Here is a 27,274-nt window from a genome sequence, read left to right as displayed (position 1 = left end):
CCTCAGGCCGTAAGACTCTTGAACGCATCATAATTAAATTAAATGATCCCCTCAATTCCCCCCAAAAAGGATTAACACACACACACACTCTCTCTCACACACATACATAACACACACACACACACACACACACACACACACACACACACACACACACACACACACACACACACACACACACACACACACACACACTTTCGCTCTCACATAGTTCAGGTTGTAGTTTCCTCTTCAAACCTCCTCATTAATGCAATTAAACAAGCGGTAAAATAACACAACATACATATATACATCTCCTCTCTGAGCTGCCACCTTATCGTGGTAGAGGAGTTTGCGTGTCCCAATGATCCTAGGAGCTATGTTGTCCGGGGGCTTCCATGCCGCCTGGTATGGTCTCCCAAGACAAACAGGTCCTAGGTGAGGGATCAGACAAAAGGCAGCTCGAAGACTTCTATGGGAATACAAAAACAGAGACTCCGATTTCTCTTGCCCGGACGCGGGTTACCGGGGCCCCCCTCTGGAGCCAGGCCCGGAGTTAGGGCACGATGGCGAGCGCCTGGTGGGGCCCGGCCGGGCACAGCCTGAAGAGGCAACGTGGGTCCCCCCTCCAATGGGCTCACCACTCATGGGAGGGGCCATAGAGGTCGGGTGCGTTGTGAGCTGGGTGGTAGCCGAAGGCAGGGCACTTGGCGGTCTGAACCTCGGCTACATAAGCTAGCTCTTGGGACATGGAATGTCACCTCGCTGGGGGGAAGGAGCCTGAGCTAGTGCGCGAGGTGGAGAAGTTCCGGCTGGATATAATCAGACTCACTTCGACGCACAGCAAGGGCTCTGGAACCAGTTCTCTCTCTCTCGAGAGAGGCTGGACTTCCACACTGGCGTTGCACACAGTGAGAGGCGACGGGCTGGGGTAGCAATTCTTGTTGCCCCCCGGCTCAAAGCCTGCACGTTGGAGTTCAACCCAGTGGACGAGAGGATAGCTTCCCTCCGCCTTCGGGTGGGGGGGACGGGTCCTGACTGTTGTTTGTGCTTATGCACCAAGCAGCAGTTCAGAGTACCCACCCTTTTTGGATGCACTTGAGGGAGTACTGAAAAGTGCTCCCCCGGGTGAGTCCCTTGTCCTACTGGGGGACTTCAACGCTCATGTTGGCAACGACAGTGAAACCTGGAGAGGAGTGATTGGGAAGAATGGCCGCCTGGATCTGAACCCGAGTGGTCTTTTGTTATTGGACTTTTGTCCTCGTCACAGATTGTCCATATCAAACACCATGTTCAAACATAAGGGTGTCCATATGTGCACTAGGCCGCAGTTCCATGATCGACTTTGTAGTTTTGTTATCGGATTTGCGGCCTCATGTTTTGGACACTCGGGTGAAGAGAGGGGTAGAGCATTCTACCGATCACCACCTGGTGGTGAGTTGGCTGCGATGGTAGGGGAGGATGCCGGACAGACCTGGCAGGCCCAAATACAGTGTGAGGGTCTGCTGGGAACGTCTAGCAGAGTCTCCTGTCAGAGAGAGTTTCAATTCCCACCTCCGGAAGAACTTTGAACATGTCACGAGGGAGGTGCTGGACATTGAGTCCGAGTGGACCATGTTCTGCACCTCTATTGTCGAGGTGGCTCATTGGAGCTGTGGCCGCAAGGTAGTTGGTACCTGTCATGGCGGTAATTCCTAGAACCCCTTGGTGGACATTGGTGGTGAGGGATGCTGTCAAGCTGAAGAAAGAGTCCTATCGAGTTCTTTTGGCTCATAGGACTCCGGAGGCAGCGGACAGGTACCGACATGCCAAGCGGTTTGCAGCTTCAGCGGGTGCGGAGGCAAAAACTCGGAGATGGGAGGAGTTCGGAGAAGCCATGGAAAACGACTTCCGGACGGCTTCGAAGCGGTTCTGGACCACTATCCGCCGACTCAAGAAGGGGAAGCAGTGCACTGTCACCACCGTGTATGGTGAGGATGGTGTTCTGCTGACCTCGACTGCGGATGTTGTGGAGCGATGGAGGGAATACTTCGAAGGCCTCCTCAATCCCACCAACACGTCTTCCTACGAGGAAGCAGTGCCTGGGGAATCTGTGGTGGGCTCTCCTATTTCTGGGGCTGAGGTTGCTGAGGTAGTTAAAAAGCTCTGCGGTGGCAAGGCCCGCCCGGAGTTCCTTAAAGCTCTGGATGCTGTGGGGCATCGCGTGGACATCGGGGGCTGTACCTCTGGATTGGCAGACCGGGGTGGTGGTTCCTCTCTTTAAGAAGGGGAACCGGAGGGTGTGTTCCAACTATCGTGGGATCACACTCCTCAGCCGTCCCGGTAAGGCCTATTCAGGTGTACTGGAGAGGAGGCTACGCCGGATAGTTGAACCTCGGACTCAGGAGGAACAGTGTGGTTTCCGTCCTGGTCGTGGAACTGTGGACCAGCTCTATACTCTCGGCAGGGTCCTTGAGGGTACATGGGAGTTTGCCCAACCAGTCTACATGTGCTTTGTGGACTTGGAGAAGGCATTCGACCGCGTCCCTCGGGAAGTCCTGTGGAGAGTGATCAGAGAGTATGGGGTATCGGACTGTCTGATTGTGGCGGTCCGCTCCCTGTACGATCAGTGTCAGAGCTTGGTCCGCATTGCCGGCAGTAAGTCGGACACATTTCCAGTAAGGGTTGGACTCCACCAAGGCTGCCCTTTGTCACCGATTATGTTCATAACTTTTATGGACAGAATTTCTAGGCGCATTCAAGGTGTTGAGAGGATCTGGTTTGGTGGCTGCAGGATTAGGTCTCTGTTTTTTGCAGATGATGTGGTCCTAATGGCTTCATCTGGCCAGGATCTTCAACTCTCATCGGATCGGTTCGAGTCCATGGTTCTCGCCCGGAAAAGGGTGGAGTGCCATCTCCGGGTTGGGGAGGAGACCCTGCCCCAAGTGGAGGAGTTAAAGTACCTCGGAGTCTTGTTCACAAGTGGGGTAAGAGTGGATCGTGAGATCGACAGGCGGATCGGTGCGGCGTCTTCAGTAATGCGGGCACTGTATCGATCAGTTGTGGTGAAGAAGGAGCTGAGCCGGAAGGCAGAGCTGTCAATTTACCGGTTGATCTACGTTCCCATCCTCACCTATGGTCATGAGCTTTGGGTTATGACCGAAAGGACAAGATCACGGCCGAAATGAGTTTCCTCCGCCGGGAGCCGGGGATCTCTCTTAGAGATGGGTGAGAAGCTCTGTCATCCGGGAGGAGTGTTTAGGGCACGTCCGACCGGTAGGAGGCCACGGGGAAGACCCAGGACACGTTGGGTAGACTATATCTCCCGGCTGGCCTGAGAACGCCTCGGGATCCCCCGGGAAGAGCTGGACGAAGTGGCTGGGGAGAGGAAAGTCTGGGCTACCTCGGATAAGCGGAAGAAGATGGATGGATGGATGGCATATATACATATATATATATACACATTCATACATACAGTATATACATACATACAAAAATACATACATACATAAGCGGAAGAAGATGGATGGATGGATGGCATATATACATACATACATATATATACATACATTCATACATACAGTATATACATACATACAAAAATACATACATACATACCTGTATATACATACATACAAAAATATATACATATATATACATACAAAAATACATACATATACATACACATACATACATACATACATACATATATATATATATACATACATACGTAAACGCACGCAGGCACGCACACACACACACACACACAGTTCAGGTTGTAGTTTCCTCTTCATAACTCCTCATTAATGCAATTAAACAAGGGGTAAAATAACAACATATATACATATATACATACATACAAAAATACATACATACATACATACAGTATATACATACATACAAAAATACATACATACTAGAGATGCGCGGTTTGCGGACACAACCGCGGAGTCCGCGGATAAACCGCGGGTCGGGCGGGTAAAAATAGATTTTAAATAGATGCGGGCGGTTGGCGGTTGAACCAATTCGGAAATATATATACATAAGTTAAATGTTGTTACCCACATAGGAAAAACGAGCAGCACTCTTTGAAACAGTCAATTATTCATCAGGCACCACGTCCCAGCAACAAGTGGCGCAAGTGAGCGCTCCTTCAGCGCAGCAGGGCGCATTTTAGAGGCCAGGCGCTCTCGCATGAATCCTGGCACGGTAGATGCCATTTTGCTAACATAGTGCATAGTGCTAACAAAAAAAAAAGTAAGTAGACATACGGTTGGATATGTTAAACGAATTAGTCTACGTTACCTATAGGCTATACCAAATAAGCCCATGTCTAACCTATATTGAGTTCGGTCAGCTAAATAATTTTGATGGTTACGTGTTGTTTGGGCGCACTACAATGCAAAGGAATTAAGGCAATTGCGTTGTTTATTGTGTTTTTTTTCTATTCGAGATATACTATGTGTGAATAATTATTTGGCCTCGCTTTCAAGTGAAGCGCATCTCCGATTGGCGACAATGTAAGGCTATTAAACCTGCTTTGTTTGTCGCGACCGTCTATTTTCATTATAATTCAAGTTTGATGATAAAGTGATGTTTTGTCATGGCTGCAGATCAATCAATAAAGGTTCATCTTTGTCGCGAAATTGTTCACTGCTTCACTGTGCACCCCGCCCTCGTCCCTATTTGAGCATTATAACGTTAACAAGTTAATATTCATTGAAATAAATTCAGAATTTTTTTTTTACCTAACGAAAATATAGGCCTAGTCTTTCTAAAACATTTTTTTAACTTCCTAAAAGCCTCGTTCTGCTTGCTGCAACTGCGCACACAAAGTGTGAGGAACACACTCCTGATCTGAGGGCATTGGCAACAATAGTCAACACTTTCTTAATGGAAATGACAATAATATTATAATAATGATAAATAATATTATCACGCATTAATATCTCTTGGCCACGCATTAGTGGCTAAGAGATATTAATGCGTGATAATATTATTTATCATTATTATAATATTATTGTCATTTCCATTAAGAAAGTGTTGACTATTGTTGCCAATGCCCTCAGATCAGGAGTGCGTTCCTCACACTTTGTGTGCGCATTGAATGTCTCGGCTATATTGGATCAGTCTCCTTTCTTTAACAGGCAAAAGCTTTATAACCTCACTAATGCCTTGCATCGTCTATATTAGATATATAACAACGGGCGGATGACGGGCGGGTGTGGTTTTGATAAAATGTTGGTTCGGGTGGATGGCGGATGGTTGACGACTTTTGTGATGCGGTTGCGGATGAAATAATTGCCTATCCGCACATCTCTAATACATACTTATATACATACATACAGACATACAAAAATACATACATATACATACACACACATACATACATACATACATACATACGTAAACGCACGCAGGCACGCACACACACACACACACACACACACACACACACACACACACACACACACACACACACACGCACACACACACACACACAGTTCAGGTTGTAGTTTCCTCTTCATAACTCCTCATTAATGCAATTAAATATGGGGTAAAATAACAACATATATACATATATACATACATACATACAAAAATACATACATACATACATACATAAATGCATACATATACATACACACATACATACATACATGCGTAAACGCACGCACGCACGCACGCACGCACGCACGCACGCACGCACGCACGCACGCACGCACGCACGCACGCACACACACACACACACACACACACACACACACACACACACACACACACACACACACACACACACACACACACACACACACACACACACACACACACACACGCACACACACACACACACAGTTCAGGTTGTAGTTTCCTCTTCATAACTCCTCATTAATGCAATTAAACAAGCGGTAAAATAACAACATATATACATATATACATACATATATATACATACATACATATATGTACAGTATGTATGTATGTATATACAAGCAGTCCTGCAGCGTGCTTACTTGTGTGTGATATTATGTGCGATACAAGCGGTCCTGCAGAGTGTTTACTTGTGTGTGATATCATGTGCGAAACAAACAGTCCTGTAGCGTGCTTACTTGTGTGCGATATCATGTGCGATACAAGCGGTCCTGCAGTGTTTACTTGTGTGCGATATAATGTGCGATACAAGCGGTCCTGCAGAGTGCTTACTTGTGTGCGATATCATGTGCGATACAAGCAGTCCTGGAGGGTGCTTACTTGTGTGTGATATCATGTGCGATACAAGCGGTCCTGCAGTGTTTACTTGTGTGCAATATCATGTGCGATACAAGCGGTCCTGCAGAGTGTTTATTTGTTTACAAGATATTATAGTTGTATATTACTCACACATACAAAGTCTCCAAGGCAGTATTAGAAAGTATCCAGTAACAAACGTGTCCACATCATTCAATTTACTGCGTCACGATCTTAACTTCATGGATTATTGTGACCACCAGGTGTCACAAAAAAAAACAATTAACACTCCACTTCAACTTAATTTCTTTTAGGGAAGACTTAAGTAACTGGCCCGCAGTTACTGAGACATTTTGGAGGATGTTGCGCTGTAGATATTACTTCCTATTGTTGTCTTCTGACTGTCCCTACATGTTTGCAGTGTTGACAGTTTGCAGAGAGATAGCAAATGACCACTTCCTGTGCATCTTTGTTCTAACGACAACCGCCTTTGTGCATCAAACCCGCCCGAGCCATTTGACTATGCAAAGTGATACAGTATCCGATTTCCAGTCCTGATATCACATGTTTCAATGCTGATACAGCCTGCTTCTCAATGAGATGTAACCATCAAAAGTTGCAAAATTTACTCCATTGTTTTCCTGTAAAACTGTCATTACTCCAGAAATAGTAATGAATCAAAATCAATGTTATGAATTAGACATATTTAATTACTTCACATTAAATATTAAACTTTGACATTTTCTTTTGCATATTTTGTGTTTTTGCCATTTCAAAAACTAGTTTGCTTTGACAAAAAGGGAATAAAACAAACATAAATAAACATTTAAAAAAATTATAAAAACGTATAAACGGCGAATAAATCTGAAGTTGATCAAGAGAACTTAACGTTGAAAGTAAAAAAATAAAAAATTAAACAATATGACTTATTTTAAACACTTAATGAGTGGGACCTTTTTGGATTCCCAGAAATTGTAGTGGGATTTTGTTTTAAACTGTCATTGCTCAAAAAATAATAATGAATCAAAATCAATGTTATGAATTATTGACATATTTTAGTACTTCACATTAAATATTACACTTTGACATATTCGTTTGCATATTTTGTGTTTTTGCCATTTTAAAAACTAGTTTGCTTTGACAAAAAGGGAATAAAACAAACATAAATAAACATTTAAAAAAATTATAAAAACGTATAAACGGCGAATAAATCTGAAGTTGATCAAGAGAACTTAACGTTGAAAGTAAAAAAATAAAAAATTAAACAATATGACTTATTTTAAACACTTAATGAGTGGGACCTTTTTGGATTCCCAGAAATTGTAGTGGGATTTTGTTTTAAACTGTCATTGCTCAAAAAATAATAATGAATCAAAATCAATGTTATGAATTATTGACATATTTTAGTACTTCACATTAAATATTACACTTTGACATATTCGTTTGCATATTTTGTGTTTTTGCCATTTCAAAAACTAGTTTGCTTTGACAAAAAGGGAATAAAACAAACATAAATAAACATTTAAAAAAATTATAAAAACGTATAAACGGCGAATAAATCTGAAGTTGATCAAGAGAACTTAACGTTGAAAGTAAAAAAATAAAAAATTAAACAATATGACTTATTTTAAACACTTAATGAGTGGGACCTTTTTGGATTCCCAGAAATTGTAGTGGGATTTTGTTTTAAACTGTCATTGCTCAAAAAATAATAATGAATCAAAATCAATGTTATGAATTATTGACATATTTTAGTACTTCACATTAAATATTACACTTTGACATATTCGTTTGCATATTTTGTGTTTTTGCCATTTTAAAAACTAGTTTGCTTTGTCAAAAAGGGAATAAACAAACACAAAAAAAAACATTAAAAAAAATTATAAAAACTTGAAAAAAATTATAAAAACGTATAAATGGCGAATAAATCTGAAGTTGATTTTGAGAATTTAGCATTGAAAGCACTCACACTCACTCACACACACTCTCTCACTCACACACTCTCACACACACTCACTCTCACAATCTCTCTCTCTCTCTCTCTCACACACTCACACAGACAGACAGGTGTAGGTTTACCTGACAGAAAGGGTAAAGTCCCCAGGGTTGCTCTTGCTGGGCCGGGCCAGGAAGCTGCCGTGGACGCCCCGGGTCAACAGGAGCTGCTCTGCTTGGATTCCACTGATGTTGGGGTGGAACCACCTGTAGACCCACATGATGAGGACATGTAGGAAAAGTGCAGCACTGTCCGCCGGGGTCACGTTCAACAAAAAACAAACCTAGCATTCGGCCTTTTTTCAAAGTTCCACAACTCCCACATTTTTTATCCGATTCAAACCGTTACAACTTCAAAATATTCAGCCTGTTCGGGAATTGTGTGCTCTCCTTCAATAGTTATAAAAAAATTCCTGGATTTCCTAGAATTCCCAGTTTTTAGGGACATTTTCCTCATTCAAAATGTATTATCCATTTTTCAAACTTCCACAATACCCACATTTTTCAACCGATTCAAACCATTCCACCTTCAACTCATCCTGGAAATTCAAACAACCCTTTTTCCACGTTAACACATTTCCAGGAATTCCTTTTTTTTTTTTGTTGTAACTTTATTTCCAACCTTTTTTAGTGTGATGACTCCTTTCACATTTTCCAACCCATTTCAACCGTTCCACTATCAAAACATTCCTCTTAGTCAGGACAAAAAACCAAGTTGGTTTAAGAACTTGAAAAATTCCGGTTTTCCGGGAATATTTTTCAAATAAAAAACTGTTACTTCTTCAACATTTCTTGACCGATTTCAACAATTCCAACACTAACCAATTCAGCTCATTCAGGACATTCATGCTCCTAATCATTTCCAAAAAAGTCCTGCTTTTCCCCAAAATTCCCAAATTTCCAGGATGTTTCCTTTGAAATGAATGGGACATGTTTCCAAATTGCACAATTCCCACATTTTTCAACCGATTCAAACCATTCCACCTTCAACACATTCCACTCATCCTGGACATTCAAACTAATATTTTTTCAAATTCAAAAAAATTCCAGGAATTCCCAGAATTCCCGTTTTTTCAAACTGTAATTCCACCCTTTTTTCTGTCGACTAGTCCTCTCACATTTTTCTACCCACTTCAACCGTTCCACCGTCAAAACATTCCTCTTAAACAGGACAAAAAAACAAAGTTGTTTTTATTAGCTGGAAAAATTCACGGTTTTCTCAAAATTCCAGGAATTCTGTAATACCATTTCTCAATTAAAAATGTTACTACTTCAACATTTCTCGACCGATTTGAAAAATTCCAAGACTAACCAAATGTTTTAGCATTTCCCCCAAAAATTCCCGCTTTTCCCGAAATTCCCATTGGAAAGAATGGGACATTTTTCAAAGTTCCATAACTCCCACATTTTTTATCCAATTCAAACCGTTCCAACTTCAAAATATTCAGCCTGCTCAGGAATTGTGTGCTCTCCAATATTTCTAAAAAGAATCCTGGATTTCCTAGAATTCCCAGTTTTAAGGGACATTTTCCCCATCCATCCATCAATCCATCCATTTTCTACCGCTTATTCCCTTCGGGGTCGAGGGGGGCGCTGGAGCCTATCTCAGCTACAATCGGGCGGAAGGCGGGGTACACCCTGGACAAGTCGCCACCTCATCGCAGGGCCAACACAGACAGACAGACAACATTCACACTCACATTCACACACTAGGGCCATTTTCCCCATTCAAAATTAATTATAAATTTTTCAAACTTCAACAATTCCCACATTTCTCAACCGATTCAAACCATTCCACCTTCAACACATTCAACTCATCAACATTCAACCCTTTTTCCACGTTCAACAAATTTCCAGGAATGTTATCTTTTTCTAACCTTATTTCCAACCTTTTTTAGTGCGATGATTCCTTTCACATTTTCCAACCCATTTCAACCGTTCCACTGTCAAAACATTCCTCTTAGTCAGGACAAAAAACCAAGTTGGTTTAAGAAAAGTTGTTTTTTTTAACTGGAAAAATTCCCAGTTTTCCCAAAATTCCGTGGTACTATTTGTCAATAAAAAAACTGCTACTACTTCAACATTTCTTGACCGATTTCAACAATTCCAACACTAACCAATTCAGCTCATTCAGGACATTCATGCTCCTAATCATTTCCAAAAAAGTCCTGCTTTTCCCCAAAATTCCCAAATTTCCAGGATGTTTCCTTTGAAATGAATGGGACATGTTTCCAAATTGCACAATTCCCACATTTTTCAACCGATTCAAACCATTCCACCTTCAACACATTCCACTCATCCTGGACATTCAAACTAATATTTTTTCAAATTCAAAAAAATTCCAGGAATTCCCAGAATTCCCGTTTTTTCAAACTGTAATTCCACCCTTTTTTCTGTCGACTAGTCCTCTCACATTTTTCTACCCACTTCAACCGTTCCACCGTCAAAACATTCCTCTTAAACAGGACAAAAAAACAAAGTTGTTTTTATTAGCTGGAAAAATTCACGGTTTTCTCAAAATTCCAGGAATTCTGTAATACCATTTCTCAATTAAAAATGTTACTACTTCAACATTTCTCGACCGATTTGAAAAATTCCAAGACTAACCAAATGTTTTAGCATTTCCCCCAAAAATTCCCGCTTTTCCCGAAATTCCCATTGGAAAGAATGGGACATTTTTCAAAGTTCCATAACTCCCACATTTTTTATCCAATTCAAACCGTTCCAACTTCAAAATATTCAGCCTGCTCAGGAATTGTGTGCTCTCCAATATTTCTAAAAAGAATCCTGGATTTCCTAGAATTCCCAGTTTTTAGGGACATTTTCCCCATCCATCCATCAATCCATCCATTTTCTACCGCTTATTCCCTTCGGGGTCGAGGGGGGCGCTGGAGCCTATCTCAGCTACAATCGGGCGGAAGGCGGGGTACACCCTGGACAAGTCGCCACCTCATCGCAGGGCCAACACAGACAGACAGACAACATTCACACTCACATTCACACACTAGGGCCATTTTCCCCATTCAAAATTAATTATACATTTTTCAAACTTCAACAATTCCCACATTTCTCAACCGATTCAAACCATTCCACCTTCAACACATTCAACTCATCAACATTCAACCCTTTTTCCACGTTCAACAAATTTCCAGGAATTTTATCTTTTTCTAACCTTATTTCCAACCTTTTTTAGTGCGATGACTCCTTTCACATTTTCCAACCCATTTCAACCGTTCCACTGTCAAAACATTCCTCTTAGTCAGGACAAAAAACCAAGTTGGTTTAAGAACTTGAAAAATTCCGGTTTTCCGGGAATATTTTTCAAATAAAAAACTGTTACTACTTCAACATTTCTTGACCGATTTCAACAATTCCAACACTAACCAATTCAGCTCATTCAGGACATTCATGCTCCTAATCATTTCCAAAAAAGTCCTGCTTTTCCCCAAAATTCCCAAATTTCCAGGATGTTTCCTTTGAAATGAATGGGACATGTTTCCAAATTGCACAATTCCCACATTTTTCAACCGATTCAAACCATTCCACCTTCAACACATTCCACTCATCCTGGACATTCAAACTAATATTTTTTCAAATTCAAAAAAATTCCAGGAATTCCCAGAATTCCCGTTTTTTCAAACTGTAATTCCACCCTTTTTTCTGTCGACTAGTCCTCTCACATTTTTCTACCCACTTCAACCGTTCCACCGTCAAAACATTCCTCTTAAACAGGACAAAAAAACAAAGTTGTTTTTATTAGCTGGAAAAATTCACGGTTTTCTCAAAATTCCAGGAATTCTGTAATACCATTTCTCAATTAAAAATGTCACTACTTCAACATTTCTCGACCGATTTGAAAAATTCCAAGACTAACCAAATGTTTTAGCATTTCCCCCAAAAATTCCCGCTTTTCCCGAAATTCCCATTGGAAAGAATGGGACATTTTTCAAAGTTCCATAACTCCCACATTTTTTATCCAATTCAAACCGTTCCAACTTCAAAATATTCAGCCTGCTCAGGAATTGTGTGCTCTCCAATATTTCTAAAAAGAATCCTGGATTTCCTAGAATTCCCAGTTTTTAGGGACATTTTCCCCATCCATCCATCAATCCATCCATTTTCTACCGCTTATTCCCTTCGGGGTCGAGGGGGGCGCTGGAGCCTATCTCAGCTACAATCGGGCGGAAGGCGGTGTACACCCTGGACAAGTCGCCACCTCATCGCAGGGCCAACACAGACAGACAGACAACATTCACACTCACATTCACACACTAGGGCCATTTTCCCCATTCAAAATTAATTATAAATTTTTCAAACTTCAACAATTCCCACATTTCTCAACCGATTCAAACTATTCCACCTTCAACACATTCAACTCATCAACATTCAACCCTTTTTCCACGTTCAACAAATTTCCAGGAATTTTATCTTTTTCTAACCTTATTTCCAACCTTTTTTAGTGCGATGATTCCTTTCACATTTTCCAACCCATTTCAACCGTTCCACTGTCAAAACATTCCTCTTAGTCAGGACAAAAAACCAAGTTGGTTTAAGAAAAGTTGTTTTTTTTAACTGGAAAAATTCCCAGTTTTCCCAAAATTCCGTGGTACTATTTGTCAATAAAAAAACTGCTACTACTTCAACATTTCTTGACCGATTTCAACAATTCCAACACCAACCAATTCAGCTCATTCAGGACATTCATGCTCCTAATCATTTCCAAAAAAATCCCTCTTTCCCCCAAAATTCCAGGAAGTTCCCATTGAAATGAATGGGACATTTTCCCAAGTTCCAAACCAAATTACCGTTTTTCATGGAAATTCAAACTCTTCAACATTCAAACTATTCTTACATTCATACTACATTCTGTCAGTATTGGTATTGATTACCAGGAACTCACTCTTACAAACCAATGAAAACGTGTCTGTCTTAGGCTTCATATTTTGCATCCCTGCAAAGACGTTTCGCTCGATGGCGGCCATGTTTTTTCACCAATCTTGCTCATATTTTACAAACACGTGCCCGAGGGCCCTCTTGTGGCGCCTGTCAAATTCGGTGGTGATCGGGCTCAATACCCGCGTTATAGTAAAGGTGCAGTGTAAAGCGTAGTGAGCTGTGTGAGATTTTTTTGCATCCCGATTCTAAATCAACTAATAATTTCGAAAATTTCAAACTACAACGTCAAACATATCAGAAGTGATACATACGTTCTTGAGTCCTCTACACAATCAGTGTAATTCGTTTTTTTTAACTTAAAATCCTGACGTATAGGATGCGACGTGTGCATTACACGTATCATCCACCAGAGGGCAGTCATTGACTTATTAGAGGGCTGTGCAGTGAGAGATGGTCACAAAGAAGATAGGAAAGACACCTGATCAATCTGACATGGATAGGGCAGGAAAAATGAATTAAGCTTTGAAAGTAAAAAAAATTAATTAAATCATTATTTTTAACACTTTTATGAGTGGGACCCTTTTGGATCCCTAAGAATTTTAGTGATGTTTTTTCTTTAACTGTCATAGCTAAAAAAAAAAAGAAAAGATGAATCAAAATCAATGTTGTTATGAATTATTGACATATTTAATGCTGCAGTTACTTCACATCAAATATTACACTTTGAAATATTTTGTGGGAAAATATTGCATATTTTGTTTTTGCCATTTTTTTCTCGACAAAAAGGGCATAAAATAAACAAATAAATAAGCAAACATCAAAAAACAATAACATGTATAATCTACAGATAGATCTGAATGCACATCAAATATTACACTTTGAAATATTTTGTGTTATTGCCATATAAAATTTTCTGCAACAAAAAGGGCGTAAAACAAACAAATCAAAATACAAACATCAAAAAACAATTAAAAAAATGTATAATCTACAGATGGATCTGAAGTTGATATCGAGATTTAAGCATTGAAAGTTTAAAAAAATTTACTTTTATGAGTGGGACCCTTTTGGGTCCCTAAAAATTTCAGTGAAATATTTTTTTTTTAAACAGTCATTGCTCAAAAAATAATAATGAATCAAAATAAATGCTTTGAATTATTGACATATTTAATGCTGCAATTACTTCACATCAAATATTACACTTTCAATTATTTTTGTGTGAAAATATTGCATATTTTGTATTTTTGCCATATAAAGTTTTCTTCGACAAAAAGGACATAAAACAAACAAAAATGTTTAATCTACGGATAGATCTGAAGATGACATAGATATTTAAGCGTTGCAAGCATAAAAAAATATCAATGATTTTTAACACTTTTATGAGTCGGACCCTTTTGGATCCCTAAGATAGCTAAAAAAATATAATGAATCAAAATCAATGTTGTTATGAATTATTTACTTATTTAATGCTGCAATTACTTCACATCAAATATTACACTTTGAAATATTTTGTGGGAAAATATTGCATATTTTGTTTTTGCCATTTTTTTCTCGACAAAAAGGGCATAAAATAAACAAATAAATAAGCAAACATCAAAAAACAATAACATGTATAATCTACAGATAGATCTGAATGCACATCAAATATTACACTTTGAAATATTTTGTGTTATTGCCATATAAAATTTTCTGCAACAAAAAGGGCGTAAAACAAACAAATCAAAATACAAACATCAAAAAACAATTAAAAAAATGTATAATCTACAGATGGATCTGAAGTTGATATCGAGATTTAAGCATTGAAAGTTTAAAAAAATTTACTTTTATGAGTGGGACCCTTTTGGGTCCCTAAAAATTTCAGTGAAATATTTTTTTTTTAAACAGTCATTGCTCAAAAAATAATAATGAATCAAAATAAATGCTTTGAATTATTGACATATTTAATGCTGCAATTACTTCACATCAAATATTACACTTTCAATTATTTTTGTGTGAAAATATTGCATATTTTGTATTTTTGCCATATAAAGTTTTCTTCGACAAAAAGGACATAAAACAAACAAAAATGTTTAATCTACGGATAGATCTGAAGATGACATAGATATTTAAGCGTTGCAAGCATAAAAAAATATCAATGATTTTTAACACTTTTATGAGTCGGACCCTTTTGGATCCCTAAGATAGCTAAAAAAATATAATGAATCAAAATCAATGTTGTTATGAATTATTTACTTATTTAATGCTGCAATTACTTCACATCAAATATTACACTTTGAAATATTTTGTGGGAAAATATTGCATATTTTGTTTTTGCCATTTTTTTCTCGACAAAAAGGGCATAAAATAAACAAATAAATAAGCAAACATCAAAAAACAATAACATGTATAATCTACAGATAGATCTGAATGCACATCAAATATTACACTTTGAAATATTTTGTGTTATTGCCATATAAAATTTTCTGCAACAAAAAGGGCGTAAAACAAACAAATCAAAATACAAACATCAAAAAACAATTAAAAAAATGTATAATCTACAGATGGATCTGAAGTTGATATCGAGATTTAAGCATTGAAAGTTTAAAAAAATTTACTTTTATGAGTGGGACCCTTTTGGGTCCCTAAAAATTTCAGTGAAATATTTTTTTTTTAAACAGTCATTGCTCAAAAAATAATAATGAATCAAAATAAATGCTTTGAATTATTGACATATTTAATGCTGCAATTACTTCACATCAAATATTACACTTTCAATTATTTTTGTGTGAAAATATTGCATATTTTGTATTTTTGCCATATAAAGTTTTCTTCGACAAAAAGGACATAAAACAAACAAAAATGTTTAATCTACGGATAGATCTGAAGATGATATAGATATTTAAGCGTTGCAAGCATAAAAAAATATCAATGATTTTTAACACTTTTATGAGTCGGACCCTTTTGGATCCCTAAGATAGCTAAAAAAATATAATGAATCAAAATCAATGTTGTTATGAATTATTTACTTATTTAATGCTGCAATTACTTCACATCAAATATTACACTTTGAAATATTTTGTGGGAAAATATTGCATATTTTGTGTTTTTGCCATATAAAGTTTTTTTCGACAGAAAAGGCATAAAATAAACAAATAAACAAACATAAAAAACAAATATATAATCTACAGATAGATCTGAAGTTGATCTCAAGATTTAAGTGGTGAAAGTTGAAAAAATGTTTTTTTGATTTTTAACACTTTTATGAGTGGGACCCTTTTGGGTCCCTAAGAATTTTAGTGAGATGTCATTGCTCAAAAAAATAATATTGAATCAAAATCAACGTTATGAACTATGAACTTATTTAATGCTGTAATTACATTACATCAAATATTACACTTTGAAATATTTTGTGTTTTTGTCAAAGTTTTCTACAACAAAAAGGGCATAAAACAAACAAATCAAAATACAAACATAAAAAAAACAATTAAAAAAAAAGTATAATCTACCGATAGATCTGAAGTTGATATAGAGATTTAAGCGTTGAAAGAATAAAAAAATAAAATAATAATAATTATAATTAAATAAAAAAAAAAAAAATAATAAAAAAAAAAAATAAAAAATAAAAAAAAAAATATATATATATATATATATATATATATATATATATATATATACACATTTTTAACAGTTTTATGAGTGGGACCCTTTTGGATCCCTAAGTATTTTAGTTTTTTTAAAACAGTCATTGCTCAAAAAATAATTAATTAAAATCTATGTTGTTATGAATTATTGACATATTTAATGCTGAAATTACTTCCCATCAAATATAACACTGAAATATTTTTGGGGAAAATATTATTTTTTGTGTTTTTGACATAACGTTTTCTTCGACAAAAAGCGCATAAAACAAACAAATTAAAAAAACAACATACAAAAAACTATAAAAAAAAATGTATAATCTGCAGATAGATCTCTAGTTGATATGGAGATTATAAGCGTTGAAAGTAAAAAAAAAAAAAAATCACTTTTCGAGTGGGACCCTTTTGGATCCCTAAGAATTTTAGTGAGATTTTATTTCTTTTTAAACCGTCATAGCTAAACAAATAATAATGAATCAAAATCAAAGTTTGTCATGAATTGTTGACTTATTTAATGCTGCAATTACTTCATGTCAAATATTACACTTTGACATATTTTTGGGATAATATTGCACATTTTGTGTTTTTGCCATGTAAAGTTTTCTTCAACAAAAAGGGCATAAAACAAACAAATAAAAAAAAACTATAAAAAATGTCCAATCTACGGATAGATCTGAAGTTGATATAGAGATTTAAGCGTTGCAGGTATAAAAACAATATAAATGATTTTTTACCACTTTTATGAGTGGGACCCTTTTGGATCCCTAAGTATTTTAGTGAGAAGTTTTTTTTTTAAACTGTCATAGCTAAAAAAAATAATAATAATAATTAAAATCAATGTTGTTATGAATTATTGACTTATTGAATGCTGCAATTACTTCACATCAAATATTACACTTTAAAATAGTTTGTGGGAAAATATTGCATATTTTGTGTTTTTGCCATTTAATCAACCAATCAATCAATCAATGTTTATTTATATAGCCCTAAATCACAAGTGTCTCAAAGGGCTGCATTTAAAGTTTTCTTCGACAAAAAGGACATAAAACAAATCAAAATATAAACCCTAAAAAACAATAAAAATGTATAATCTACAGATAGATCTGAAGTTGATATAGAGATTCAAGCGTTGAAAGTAAAAAAAAAAAAAAAAGCACTTTTATGAGTGGGACCCTTTTGGATCCCTTAGAATTTTACTGAGATTTTTTTTTTTAAACTGTCATAGCTAAAAAAATAAAACAATAATAAATCAATACCTGTTGTTATGATTATTGACATATTTAATCCTGCAATTACTTCACATCAAATATTAGACTTCGAAACATTTTCTGGGAAAATATTGCATATTTTGTGTTATTGCCATAAAAAGTTTTATTTGACAAAAAGGGCATAAAACAAACAAATATAAAAATAAACATCAAAAAACAACAATAAAAATGTATAATCTACAGATAGATCTGAAGTTGATATAGAGATTTAAGCATCAAAAGTAAAAAAAAAATAGGACATAAAACAAAACAAACAAATAAAAATGTCTAATTTACGGATAGATCTGAAGTTGATATAGAGATTTAAGCGTTGCAAGTATAAAAAAAATATAAATGATTTTTAACACTTTTATGAGTGCGACCCTTTTGGATCCCTAAGAATTTTAGTGAGATGTTTTGTTTTTTTAAACTGTCATAGCTATAAAAAAAAACAATGACTCAAAATCAATGTTGTTATGAATTATTGAGTTATTTCATGCTGCAATTACTTCACATCAAATATTACACTTTGACATATTTTGTGGGAAAAGATTGCATATTTTGTGTTTTTGCCATATAAAGTTTTGTTCGACAAAAAGGGCATAAAATAAACAAATTAAAAAAAACAATAAAAATGTATAATCTACAGATAGATCTGAAGTTGAACTCGAGATTCAAGCGTTGAAAGTTAAAAAAAATGCACTTTTATGAGTGAGACCCTTTTGGATCCCTAAGAATTTTAATGAGATGTTTTTTTTTTAAACTGTCATAGCTAAAAAATTTATGAATCAAAATCTGTTGTTATGAATTATTGACATATTTAATGCTGCAATTACTTCACATCAAATATTACACTTTAAATTTTTTGTGTGAAAATATTGCATATTTTGTGTTTTTGCCATATAGTTTTGTTCAACAAAGAGGGCATAAAACAAACAAATCAAAATATAAACATAAAGAAAACAATAAAAATGATAGATCTGAAGTTGATACAGAGATTTAGGCGTTGAAAAAAAAAAAAAAAAAAACTTTTATGAGTGGGACCCTTTAGGGGTCCCTAAGAATTTTAGTGGGTGTTTTTTTTTTTTTAACTGTCATTGCTCAATAAATAATGAATCAAAATCAATGTTGTTATGAATTATTGACATATTTAATGCTGCAATTACTTCACATCAAATATTACACTTTGAAATATTTTGTGTGGTTACCATAAAAACAGGCTTAAAAAATTAATAAAAACAACTTGATATCGACAGATAGATCTGAAGTTGATTAAGTGCGGAGAAAAAAAAAATATACGACTTATTTTTAACATTTTTATGACTGAGACTACAGACTACGCCCTGAAAGAACCAACTTTTATTTTGAAAAAGCGGAAAGCAGACAAACGCAGTGAAAATGATGACACTCCACGTAGTTTTTCACCATCCCTCCTAAAGAAAATGTGTGACTATTGATTGTAGAGGAAGTGGTGGATCTGCATGACGCACGGTCGTTAAACGCCAGGATAAAAATAGGAGTGGTGTGTCACCGCAAACACGTCATGTTTGGGCTTTTATCTCGGCTGCACTTTGTCAAAAGAGCTGAGCTGCACTTCCTGCAACAGAAAGGTGACAGAGGGGAGGAAAGATCCCTCCATGGAGAGAAATGGAAAGGTCTAGACTATTCTGCAGAGTCTCGACACAGGGTCAGCAAGACCAGACCTGTGGACCAGAACGCACCTGGAACTTTGGTCACGTGAAAGTCTGAAGAGCGACTCTAGAAGTGACAAATTTCACATGTGAGGGAATTGCCATAATTTTACTTATTCCCCCACGCTTTGATCCCTGCGGCTTATACAAACCTCAACACCAGCGAAGTCGTCACATGGTGTAAATGGTAAATAAAAACAGAATACAATGATTTGCAAATCCTTTTCAACTTATATTCAATTGAATAGACTGCAAAGACAAGATATTTCATGTTCACACTGAGAAACTTTCTTTTTTTATTAGCTCATTTGGAATTTGATGCCTGCAACATGTTTCAAAAAAGCTGGCACAAGTGGCAAAAAAGAGAGTTGAGGAATGCTCATCAAAGACTTATTTGGAACATCCCAAAGGTGAACAGAGTATTTGGGAACAGGTGGGTGTCATGATTGTGTATAAAAGCAGCTTCCATGAAATGCTGTCATTCACAAACAAGGATGGGGCGAGGGTCACCACTTTGTCAACAAATGCCTGAGCAAATTGTTTAAGTACAACATTTCTCAACCAGCTATTGTAAGGAATTTGGGGATTTCACCATCTACGCTCCGTAATATCATCAAAAGGTTCAGAGAATCTGGAGAAATCACTGCACGAAAGCGGCTAAACCCGTGACCTTTGATCACTCTGGCAGTACTGCATCAAAAAGCGACATCAGTGTGTAAAGGATATCACCACATGGGCTCAGGAACACTTCAGAAAACCACTGTCAGTAACTACAGTTGGTCGCTACATCTGTAAGTGCAAACTGTATTATGCAAAGCCAAAGCCATTTATCAACAACACCCAGAAACGCTTCGCTAGGCCCGAGCTCATCTAAGATGGACTGATGCAAAGTGGAAAAGTGTTCTGTGGTCTGACGAGTCCACATTTCAAATTGTTTTTGGAAACTGTGGACGTCGTGTCCTCCGGACCAAAGAGGAAAAGAACCATCCGGATTGTTCTAAGGTCAAAGTGTAAAAGCCAGCATCTTTGATGGTATGGGATTGTATTAGTGCCCAAGGCATGGGTAACTTACACATCTGTAAAGGCACCATTAATGCTGAAAGGTACATACAGGTTTTGGAGCAACATACACTATATTGCCAAAAATATTTGGCCAGCCATCCAAATGATGAGAATCACTAATCACTTGGCCCGGCCAAAGGTGTATAAAACCAAGCACTTAGGCATGGAGACAGTTTCTACAAACATTTGTGATTTCCAGCGTGGAACTGTCATTGGATGCCACCTGTGCAACAAATCCAGTCGTGAAATTTCCACGCTCCTAAATATTACAAAGTCAACTTTATCATGAGAAAAGTGAAGGGTTTGGGAACAACAGCAACTCAGCCACCAAGTGGTAGGCCATGTAAACTGACAGAGAGGTCAGCATAGTGCAAAGACTTTCTGCACAGTCACTTGCTACAGAGCTCCAAACTTCATGTGACCTTCCAGCTGTATCTAAGCCATACATCACCAAGTCCAATGCAAAGCGTGGGATGCAGTGGTGTAAAGCACGTGACCACATTATATATATATATATATATATATATATATATATATATATATATATATATATATATATATATATATATATATATATATATATATATATATATACACACATACACATACTGTATATACACATATATATACATATACATACACATATATATATATATATATATATATATATATATATATATATATATATGTATGTGTGGGGAAAAAAATCACAAGACTATTTCATCTCTACAGGCCTGTTTCATGAGGGGGGGTACCCTCAATCGTCAGGAGATTTTAATGGGAGCATTCGCATACCATGGTTTATATAGGGCACAGAGTGGGTGGGTACAGGCTGGCCTAGGGGCGTGGTGATTGGCTCATGTGTTACCTAGGAGGTGTTTCCGTCTATGGCGGCATGTTGTTACAATTTCGCTGCGCTTGTTGAGGGATGACAGGTCTGGACGGTAAATAATAAACAGTTTCTCTTTCAAGCATAGGTTGCATCTTTTATTACCACTATTGTAAGGTGTGCTGGATGCAAGAGTTTGCCATGTTATTGAATATTCAACATTATTGTCTTTGAGGTCCCAAATGTGTTTGCTGAGTTCTGTGGTATTCCGCAGGTTTTGGTTCCTGAAAGAAGCCTTGTGATTGTTCCATCTGGTTTTGAACTCTCCTTCAGTTAATCCTACATATGTGTCGGATGTGTTAATGTCCTTGCGTGTTACCTTAGATTGGTAGACAACTGATGTTTGTAAGCACCCCCCGTTGAGAGGGCAATCAGGTTTCTTTCGACAGTTGCAACCTTTGTTGGTTTTGGAGTCGCTCTGTCCGGGGGCCGACGGCTCATTTGCAATTGTTTTGTTGTGGTTTGAGATGATTTGTCGTATATTGTTCATACAGCTGTAGCTCAATTTAATGTTGTTCTTGTTGAATACTTTTCTTAGGGTGTTGTCTTTGGGAAAGTGTTTGTCAATCAGATTGAGGAATTTGTGTCCAATGTTAGTTGAGACGTTTTTGCTGTATGGGGGGTTGTACCAGATGATGTCGTTTCGTTTTCTGTTCTTTTTCGGTTGGTTTCCTGGCGTGGGTTCATAGGTGAGGGTGAAATTGTATCCGCTTTCATCAAGGGCTTTTTGGTGCGGGGGGGTTGCTTGGTCAAATTCAGCTTTGCTAGATGACAGCATCGATAGCCTTTTATTAATTCCGGTAGGTATTCTTTTCGTGGTGGTGGGTGGGTGGTTGCTGTCATGGTGCACGTATTGGAGTGTTGTGTTGGGTTTCGTGAATGGTTGGTAGCTGTTATTTCTCAGGTTGAAAGTGACGTCAAGGAAGTTGACGGTTTGCTTGTTGGCTTCAATCGTGATCCGTAGGCCGTTCTCTTTGAAAATTTGGCATATGCGCTTCTTGGTATTCTCGCTGCTCCTTGGCGAGGCGCGACACACTGCCAGTCCGTCATCACGGTAAATACCAAGGTTCAGATTGAGGCTGGCGAGCTGGGAGAGGAGGAAACTCCCAACGAGTTCACACGTTTCTGCTCCGTCAAAACTTCCCATAGTGACGTCAAATGTTGCATTGTTCTTTTTTTGCCATGGTGTACTGTTGTGGATGAGAATGGAGTTTTTTGCGTGGATGATGATGTTTCTTTCGTTGCCTGTGATTGAGTCGTAGTCTGAGGCGAAGTCTAGTGCTTGAGTCAGTAGGTCTCGCGTGATGGAAGGGTAAAATTCTTCGATATCAAAGGAGATAAAGTTGTGCTGTTGTTTGTCTTGGATGTTGTTGAACCATTTGATTACTGCTGCTGTATTTCTCCATTGGTTGAGTGGTGTTTTGTCCTTGATTTTTGTGTTGACTCTGTCCAGGATTATTTTGCTGATTTTTCCTATTTCAGATTTAGTTGGGTTTATTAGTCGGCATGTTGGGTTATTTGCGAAGTTGGGTTTGTGGTCCTTCAATGTGATGAAGGCTTCCTTGTTGGCTGTGGCGTCCACCCTGTCCTCAATGTCCAGTTCAGCCGCGATCCTTTTATTTTCCAGGTGGATGTTCTGTAAGGTGTTGGGTTGTGCTTTTTTGTATGATTTGGTGATGCTTCTGTCCAGTAAGGTGTGATGTTCTGGTATGTCCATTCTGTAGAAGTTTGTGGTTTTATCGGCAGCTATGATGAGTCTTGTGATTTTTTTCCCACACATACATATATTGCGCTCTACTACGGTATCGAGCACTATTTTTTGGATAACCTTATTAAGACATATACTCCGCTCCAAATTGACATTTGTTGAGCACTGTACGACGATCAGAAATGGAAAAATTCAACATCGACTACTCCACGAAGAACATTCCCATACCCGCGCAGAATGACTACAAGCTAAGGCTCATAGAAAAGACGGAACACTTCCTAAGAAGGATGCGGTGGAAAGCACATTTTTTCCTCCACCCTGAAACAAAAGGAACGCAAAAGAAAACTTACGGATTCAAATCTACCAAGAACCCACCCACAGTTGAGGAACTAAAGGATTTTGAGAACGACATGCTCAAAATGATACAATCAGTCAAATTCAAGCCAATCCGCAACCCACTCCTCACCAAGCTGAAAAATGACAAGGAGCGCATCAAGAAAGTAAACAACCTCATCATAGCTGCCGATAAAACCACAAACTTCTACAGAATGGACATACCAGAACATCACACCTTACTGGACAGAAGCATCACCAAATCATACAAAAAAGCACAACCCAGCACCTTACAGAACATCCACCTGGAAAATAAAAGGATCGCGGCTGAACTGGACATTGAGGACAGGGTGGACGCCACAGCCAACAATCAGAATCAGAATCAGCTTTATTGTCATTACGCAAGGTAACGAGATTGAGGCCATTCCATACAGTGCGATGTGTGCATGCTAGAAAAACAATGTGCAAATATATAAAAATTTAAAAAATGTAGAAGTGCAATGAATATGGTGTGAAATGAATATATACATGAAAAAACAAAACAAAAACAGGGTGGTTGGTGGAATGGGTTATTGCACCGAAGAGAAGGCAGTTATGAGGGACAATGGGGCAGTCCGTTCAGGATGGTTACGGCCCTGGGGAAGAAGCTGTTCTTTAGCCTGTTTGTTTTGGTTTTAATGCACCTGTAGCGCTTCCCAGAGGGCAGCAGGTGGAACAGGTCAGAGCCAGGGTGGGTGCTGTCTTTGATGATGGCACTGGCTCTGTTGAGGCAGCGGGAGGTGTAGATGTCCGTCAGAGAGGGGAGAGGGCGGCCGATGATCTTCTGAGCCGTCTTGACCACTCTTTGCAGCCTCTCCCTGTCTGCTGCAGTGCAGCTGCCGTACCATACCGTAATACAGTAGGTCAGCAGGCTCTCGATGGACGAGCGGTAGAAGGTCAGCAGCAGGTCAGGCTTCAGGTTGTACTTCCCGAGGACTCTAAGGAAGTGTAGCCGCTGCTGAGCCTTCTTGATGATTGATGTGGTGTTGACTGTCCAGGAGAAGTCATTAGAGATGTGGACTCCAAGGTACCTGAAGGTGTGGACCCTCTCTACACGCTCGCCGTTGATGTAGAGGGGGGCAGGGTCGGTGCTGCTCCTCCTGAAGTCGACGATGATCTCTCTGGTCTTGCTGGTGTTGAGAGCGAGGTTGTTCTCCGAAGACCAGGCCGTCAGCTTCAGGACCTCCTCTCTGTAGGCAGCCTCGTCACCCCTGGAGATGAGCCCGACCACTGTGGTATCGTCGGCAAACTTGACGGTAAGGTTGTCACTGTGGGCCGGACTGCAGTCATGGATGTAAAGGCAGTAGAGGAGGGGGCTCAGCACACAGCCCTGTGGGGAGCCGATGCTCAGCGTGCGGGAGGATGAGAGGTGCGGGCCAAGTCTCACATTCTGGGGTCAGTCCGTTAGGAAGTCCCTTATCCAGGTGTTTGTGAGAGGGGGGAAGGCCAAGAGTGTCCAGTTTATTGCAGAGTCTGTCCGGGATTATTGTATTGAAGGCAGAGCTATAGTCCACAGAGAGCATCCGGACGTAGCTCTGCTGCTGCTCCAGGTGGTTCAGAGCAGAGTGGAGAGCAACAGCGATGGCGTCCTCTGTGGACCTGTTCGCCCGGTATGCGAACTGGTGGGGGTCGAAGTCTGGAGGGATATGGTCCTTGATGTGCTGGAGAACAAGTCGCTCGAAGCACTTCATGATTACCGGAGTGAGGGCCACTGGTCGGTAATCATTCAGGCTGGTGATGGGAGACTTCTTCGGCACCGGGATTATTGTAGATGACTTCAGGCAGGATGGGATGACTGCCTGAGCCAGGGAGAGGTTGAAGATCCTGGTGAGGGGGGGAGCGAGCTGGTGGGCGCACGTCCTGAGCACCTTTCCAGGTACTTCCTGGGGTTCACAGCCAGGAGCACTCGTCTGACACTGTGCTCCTGTACAGTGAGTGGAGTGGCGCCGGAGCCCGGTGGGGGCGGGGGCAGGGCTGGAGCAGATGAGTGTCGCTGGGGGGTTTCGAAACGGGCAAAGAAACAGTTAAGCTCCTCTGCCAGTGTCGCACTCTGATCTGCAGTTGTCATATTGCAGCCTCTGAAGTTCGTGATGTCATGAATGCCCCGCCACACCTCCCGTGAGTTTTTGCTGGACAGATGGGACTCTATGCACCTCCTGTGGTCCGCCTTTGCTTTTTTAATCCCTCTCTTCAGGTCGGCTCTAGCAACACTGCACAGTGCCCTGTCCCCTGACCTGAAGGCTGCGTCGCGGGCCCTGAGGTGTGTGCGGACCTGGCTGGTCATCCAGGGTTTCTTGTTGAGGTAAACCCGGATGGTTTTTTCCACAGTCACATTCCCGATGCAGAACTTTATGTAGTCCAGCACCGTTCCTGTGGCTGTCTCCAGCTCCTGTTGTTGGAAGAGGTCCCAGTCTGTGTGTTGGAAGCAGTCCTGAAGTTTGGGGAGTGCATCGTCAGGCCAGGTCATAACAGTCTTTGTGATAGGCCTGGCCTGGCGTCTGATGGGGGTGTAGGTAGGAGAGAGCAGGAGGGAAAGATGGTCTGACTGTCCAAGCTGGGGGAGGGGTGTAGCTCTGTACGCGTGCTTTATGTTGGTATACACGTGGTCCAGGGTGTTCTTGCCCCTTGTAGAACACTTCACGTGCTGGTAGAACTTAGGGAGTACAGTCTTCAGATTGGCCTTATTTTTCCTATTTCAGATTTAGTTGGGTTTATTAGTCGGCATGTTGGGTTATTTGCGAAGTTGGGTTTGTGGTCCTTCAATGTGATGAAGGCTTCCTTGTTTTTTTTTTGTTTTTGTTTTTTTGTTTTGTTTTGTTTTTTTCCAAGATGGCGGCGCGCACAGACGCGGCTTACGGCTCTCCATTTCAGTGCTCTTTCTTCCTTCTTTTCTTCATGTTTTTTTTCCTTTTGTGCACCACCTGTACTGCAAACACCCGGTACACCCGCCAGTCACTCTTGGATATCGGTAACTCGCACCAGATATCTGTTTCGAGCGACTTTCACCACGAGCACAACATCCCAGATGACATAGCGAGAGCACAGGGCTCTCCGTGGTTTGTTGTCGGGTCTGGGAGACGGCGCAGACGGAGGAGGGAGAGGAAGCAGAAGCGTGGCCGCAGGTCCGGCGTCTTGCTCAGGCTTAGGAAACAACCCCACAAGCCACCTCTACCGAGCCTGTTCCTCTCTAATGCCAGATCCCTTGTACAGAAGATGGACGACCTGGAATTACAACTTGCTGGAAACCGCTATGTTCGGGACTGTTGTGCTATGATTATCACCGAAACCTGGCTTCACCCGGAAATACCCGATGCTAGCATGCAGCTAGCCGGACGCACTCTGCTCCGCCGGGACAGAACTAAGGACTCCGGTAAGAGCAGAGGAGGGGGGCTCTGTATCTACGTGCATGAGAACTGGTGCAACAACGGGACAATCACTGAACAGCACTGTTGCCCGGACGTGGAGTACATGTCTGTTAGATGTCGGCCTTTTTTGCTCCCGAGAGAGCTGTCTGTTGTTATCATCACGGCTGTGTATATTCCACCGGACGCCAAAGTAAACACAGCGCTCTCTCTTCTGCTGAACACCGTCAACGAACAGCAGCGGGCCCACCC

General features: G+C 39.5%; 1 protein-coding gene across 6 annotated transcripts in view; it reads right to left on the bottom strand.

Moving 5' to 3' along the window:
• ptpn11b (protein tyrosine phosphatase non-receptor type 11b) overlaps positions 1 to 27,274 on the bottom strand; it is a 143,850-nt gene that overhangs the window by 62,818 nt on the left and 53,758 nt on the right. For 5 of the 6 annotated variants that reach the window (XR_009817819.2, XM_061985586.2, XM_061985583.2 and 2 more), the window contains exon 2: positions 8,266 to 8,388. Coding sequence is in view for 5 of the 6 variants with exons in the window: in XM_061985586.2 (XP_061841570.2) it covers positions 8,266 to 8,388 (123 nt within the window). In the remaining variant the exon portion in view is untranslated. Of the gene's footprint in view, positions 1 to 8,265; positions 8,418 to 27,274 lie in introns of those variants that run through there. The other variant, XM_061985584.2, reaches the window with a different exon arrangement.

Source organism: Nerophis lumbriciformis, linkage group LG23, assembly GCF_033978685.3.
Source record: "Nerophis lumbriciformis linkage group LG23, RoL_Nlum_v2.1, whole genome shotgun sequence".
Lineage (NCBI taxonomy): Eukaryota > Metazoa > Chordata > Actinopteri > Syngnathiformes > Syngnathidae > Nerophis > Nerophis lumbriciformis.
This window is presented reverse-complemented; position numbering and strand designations above follow the sequence as displayed.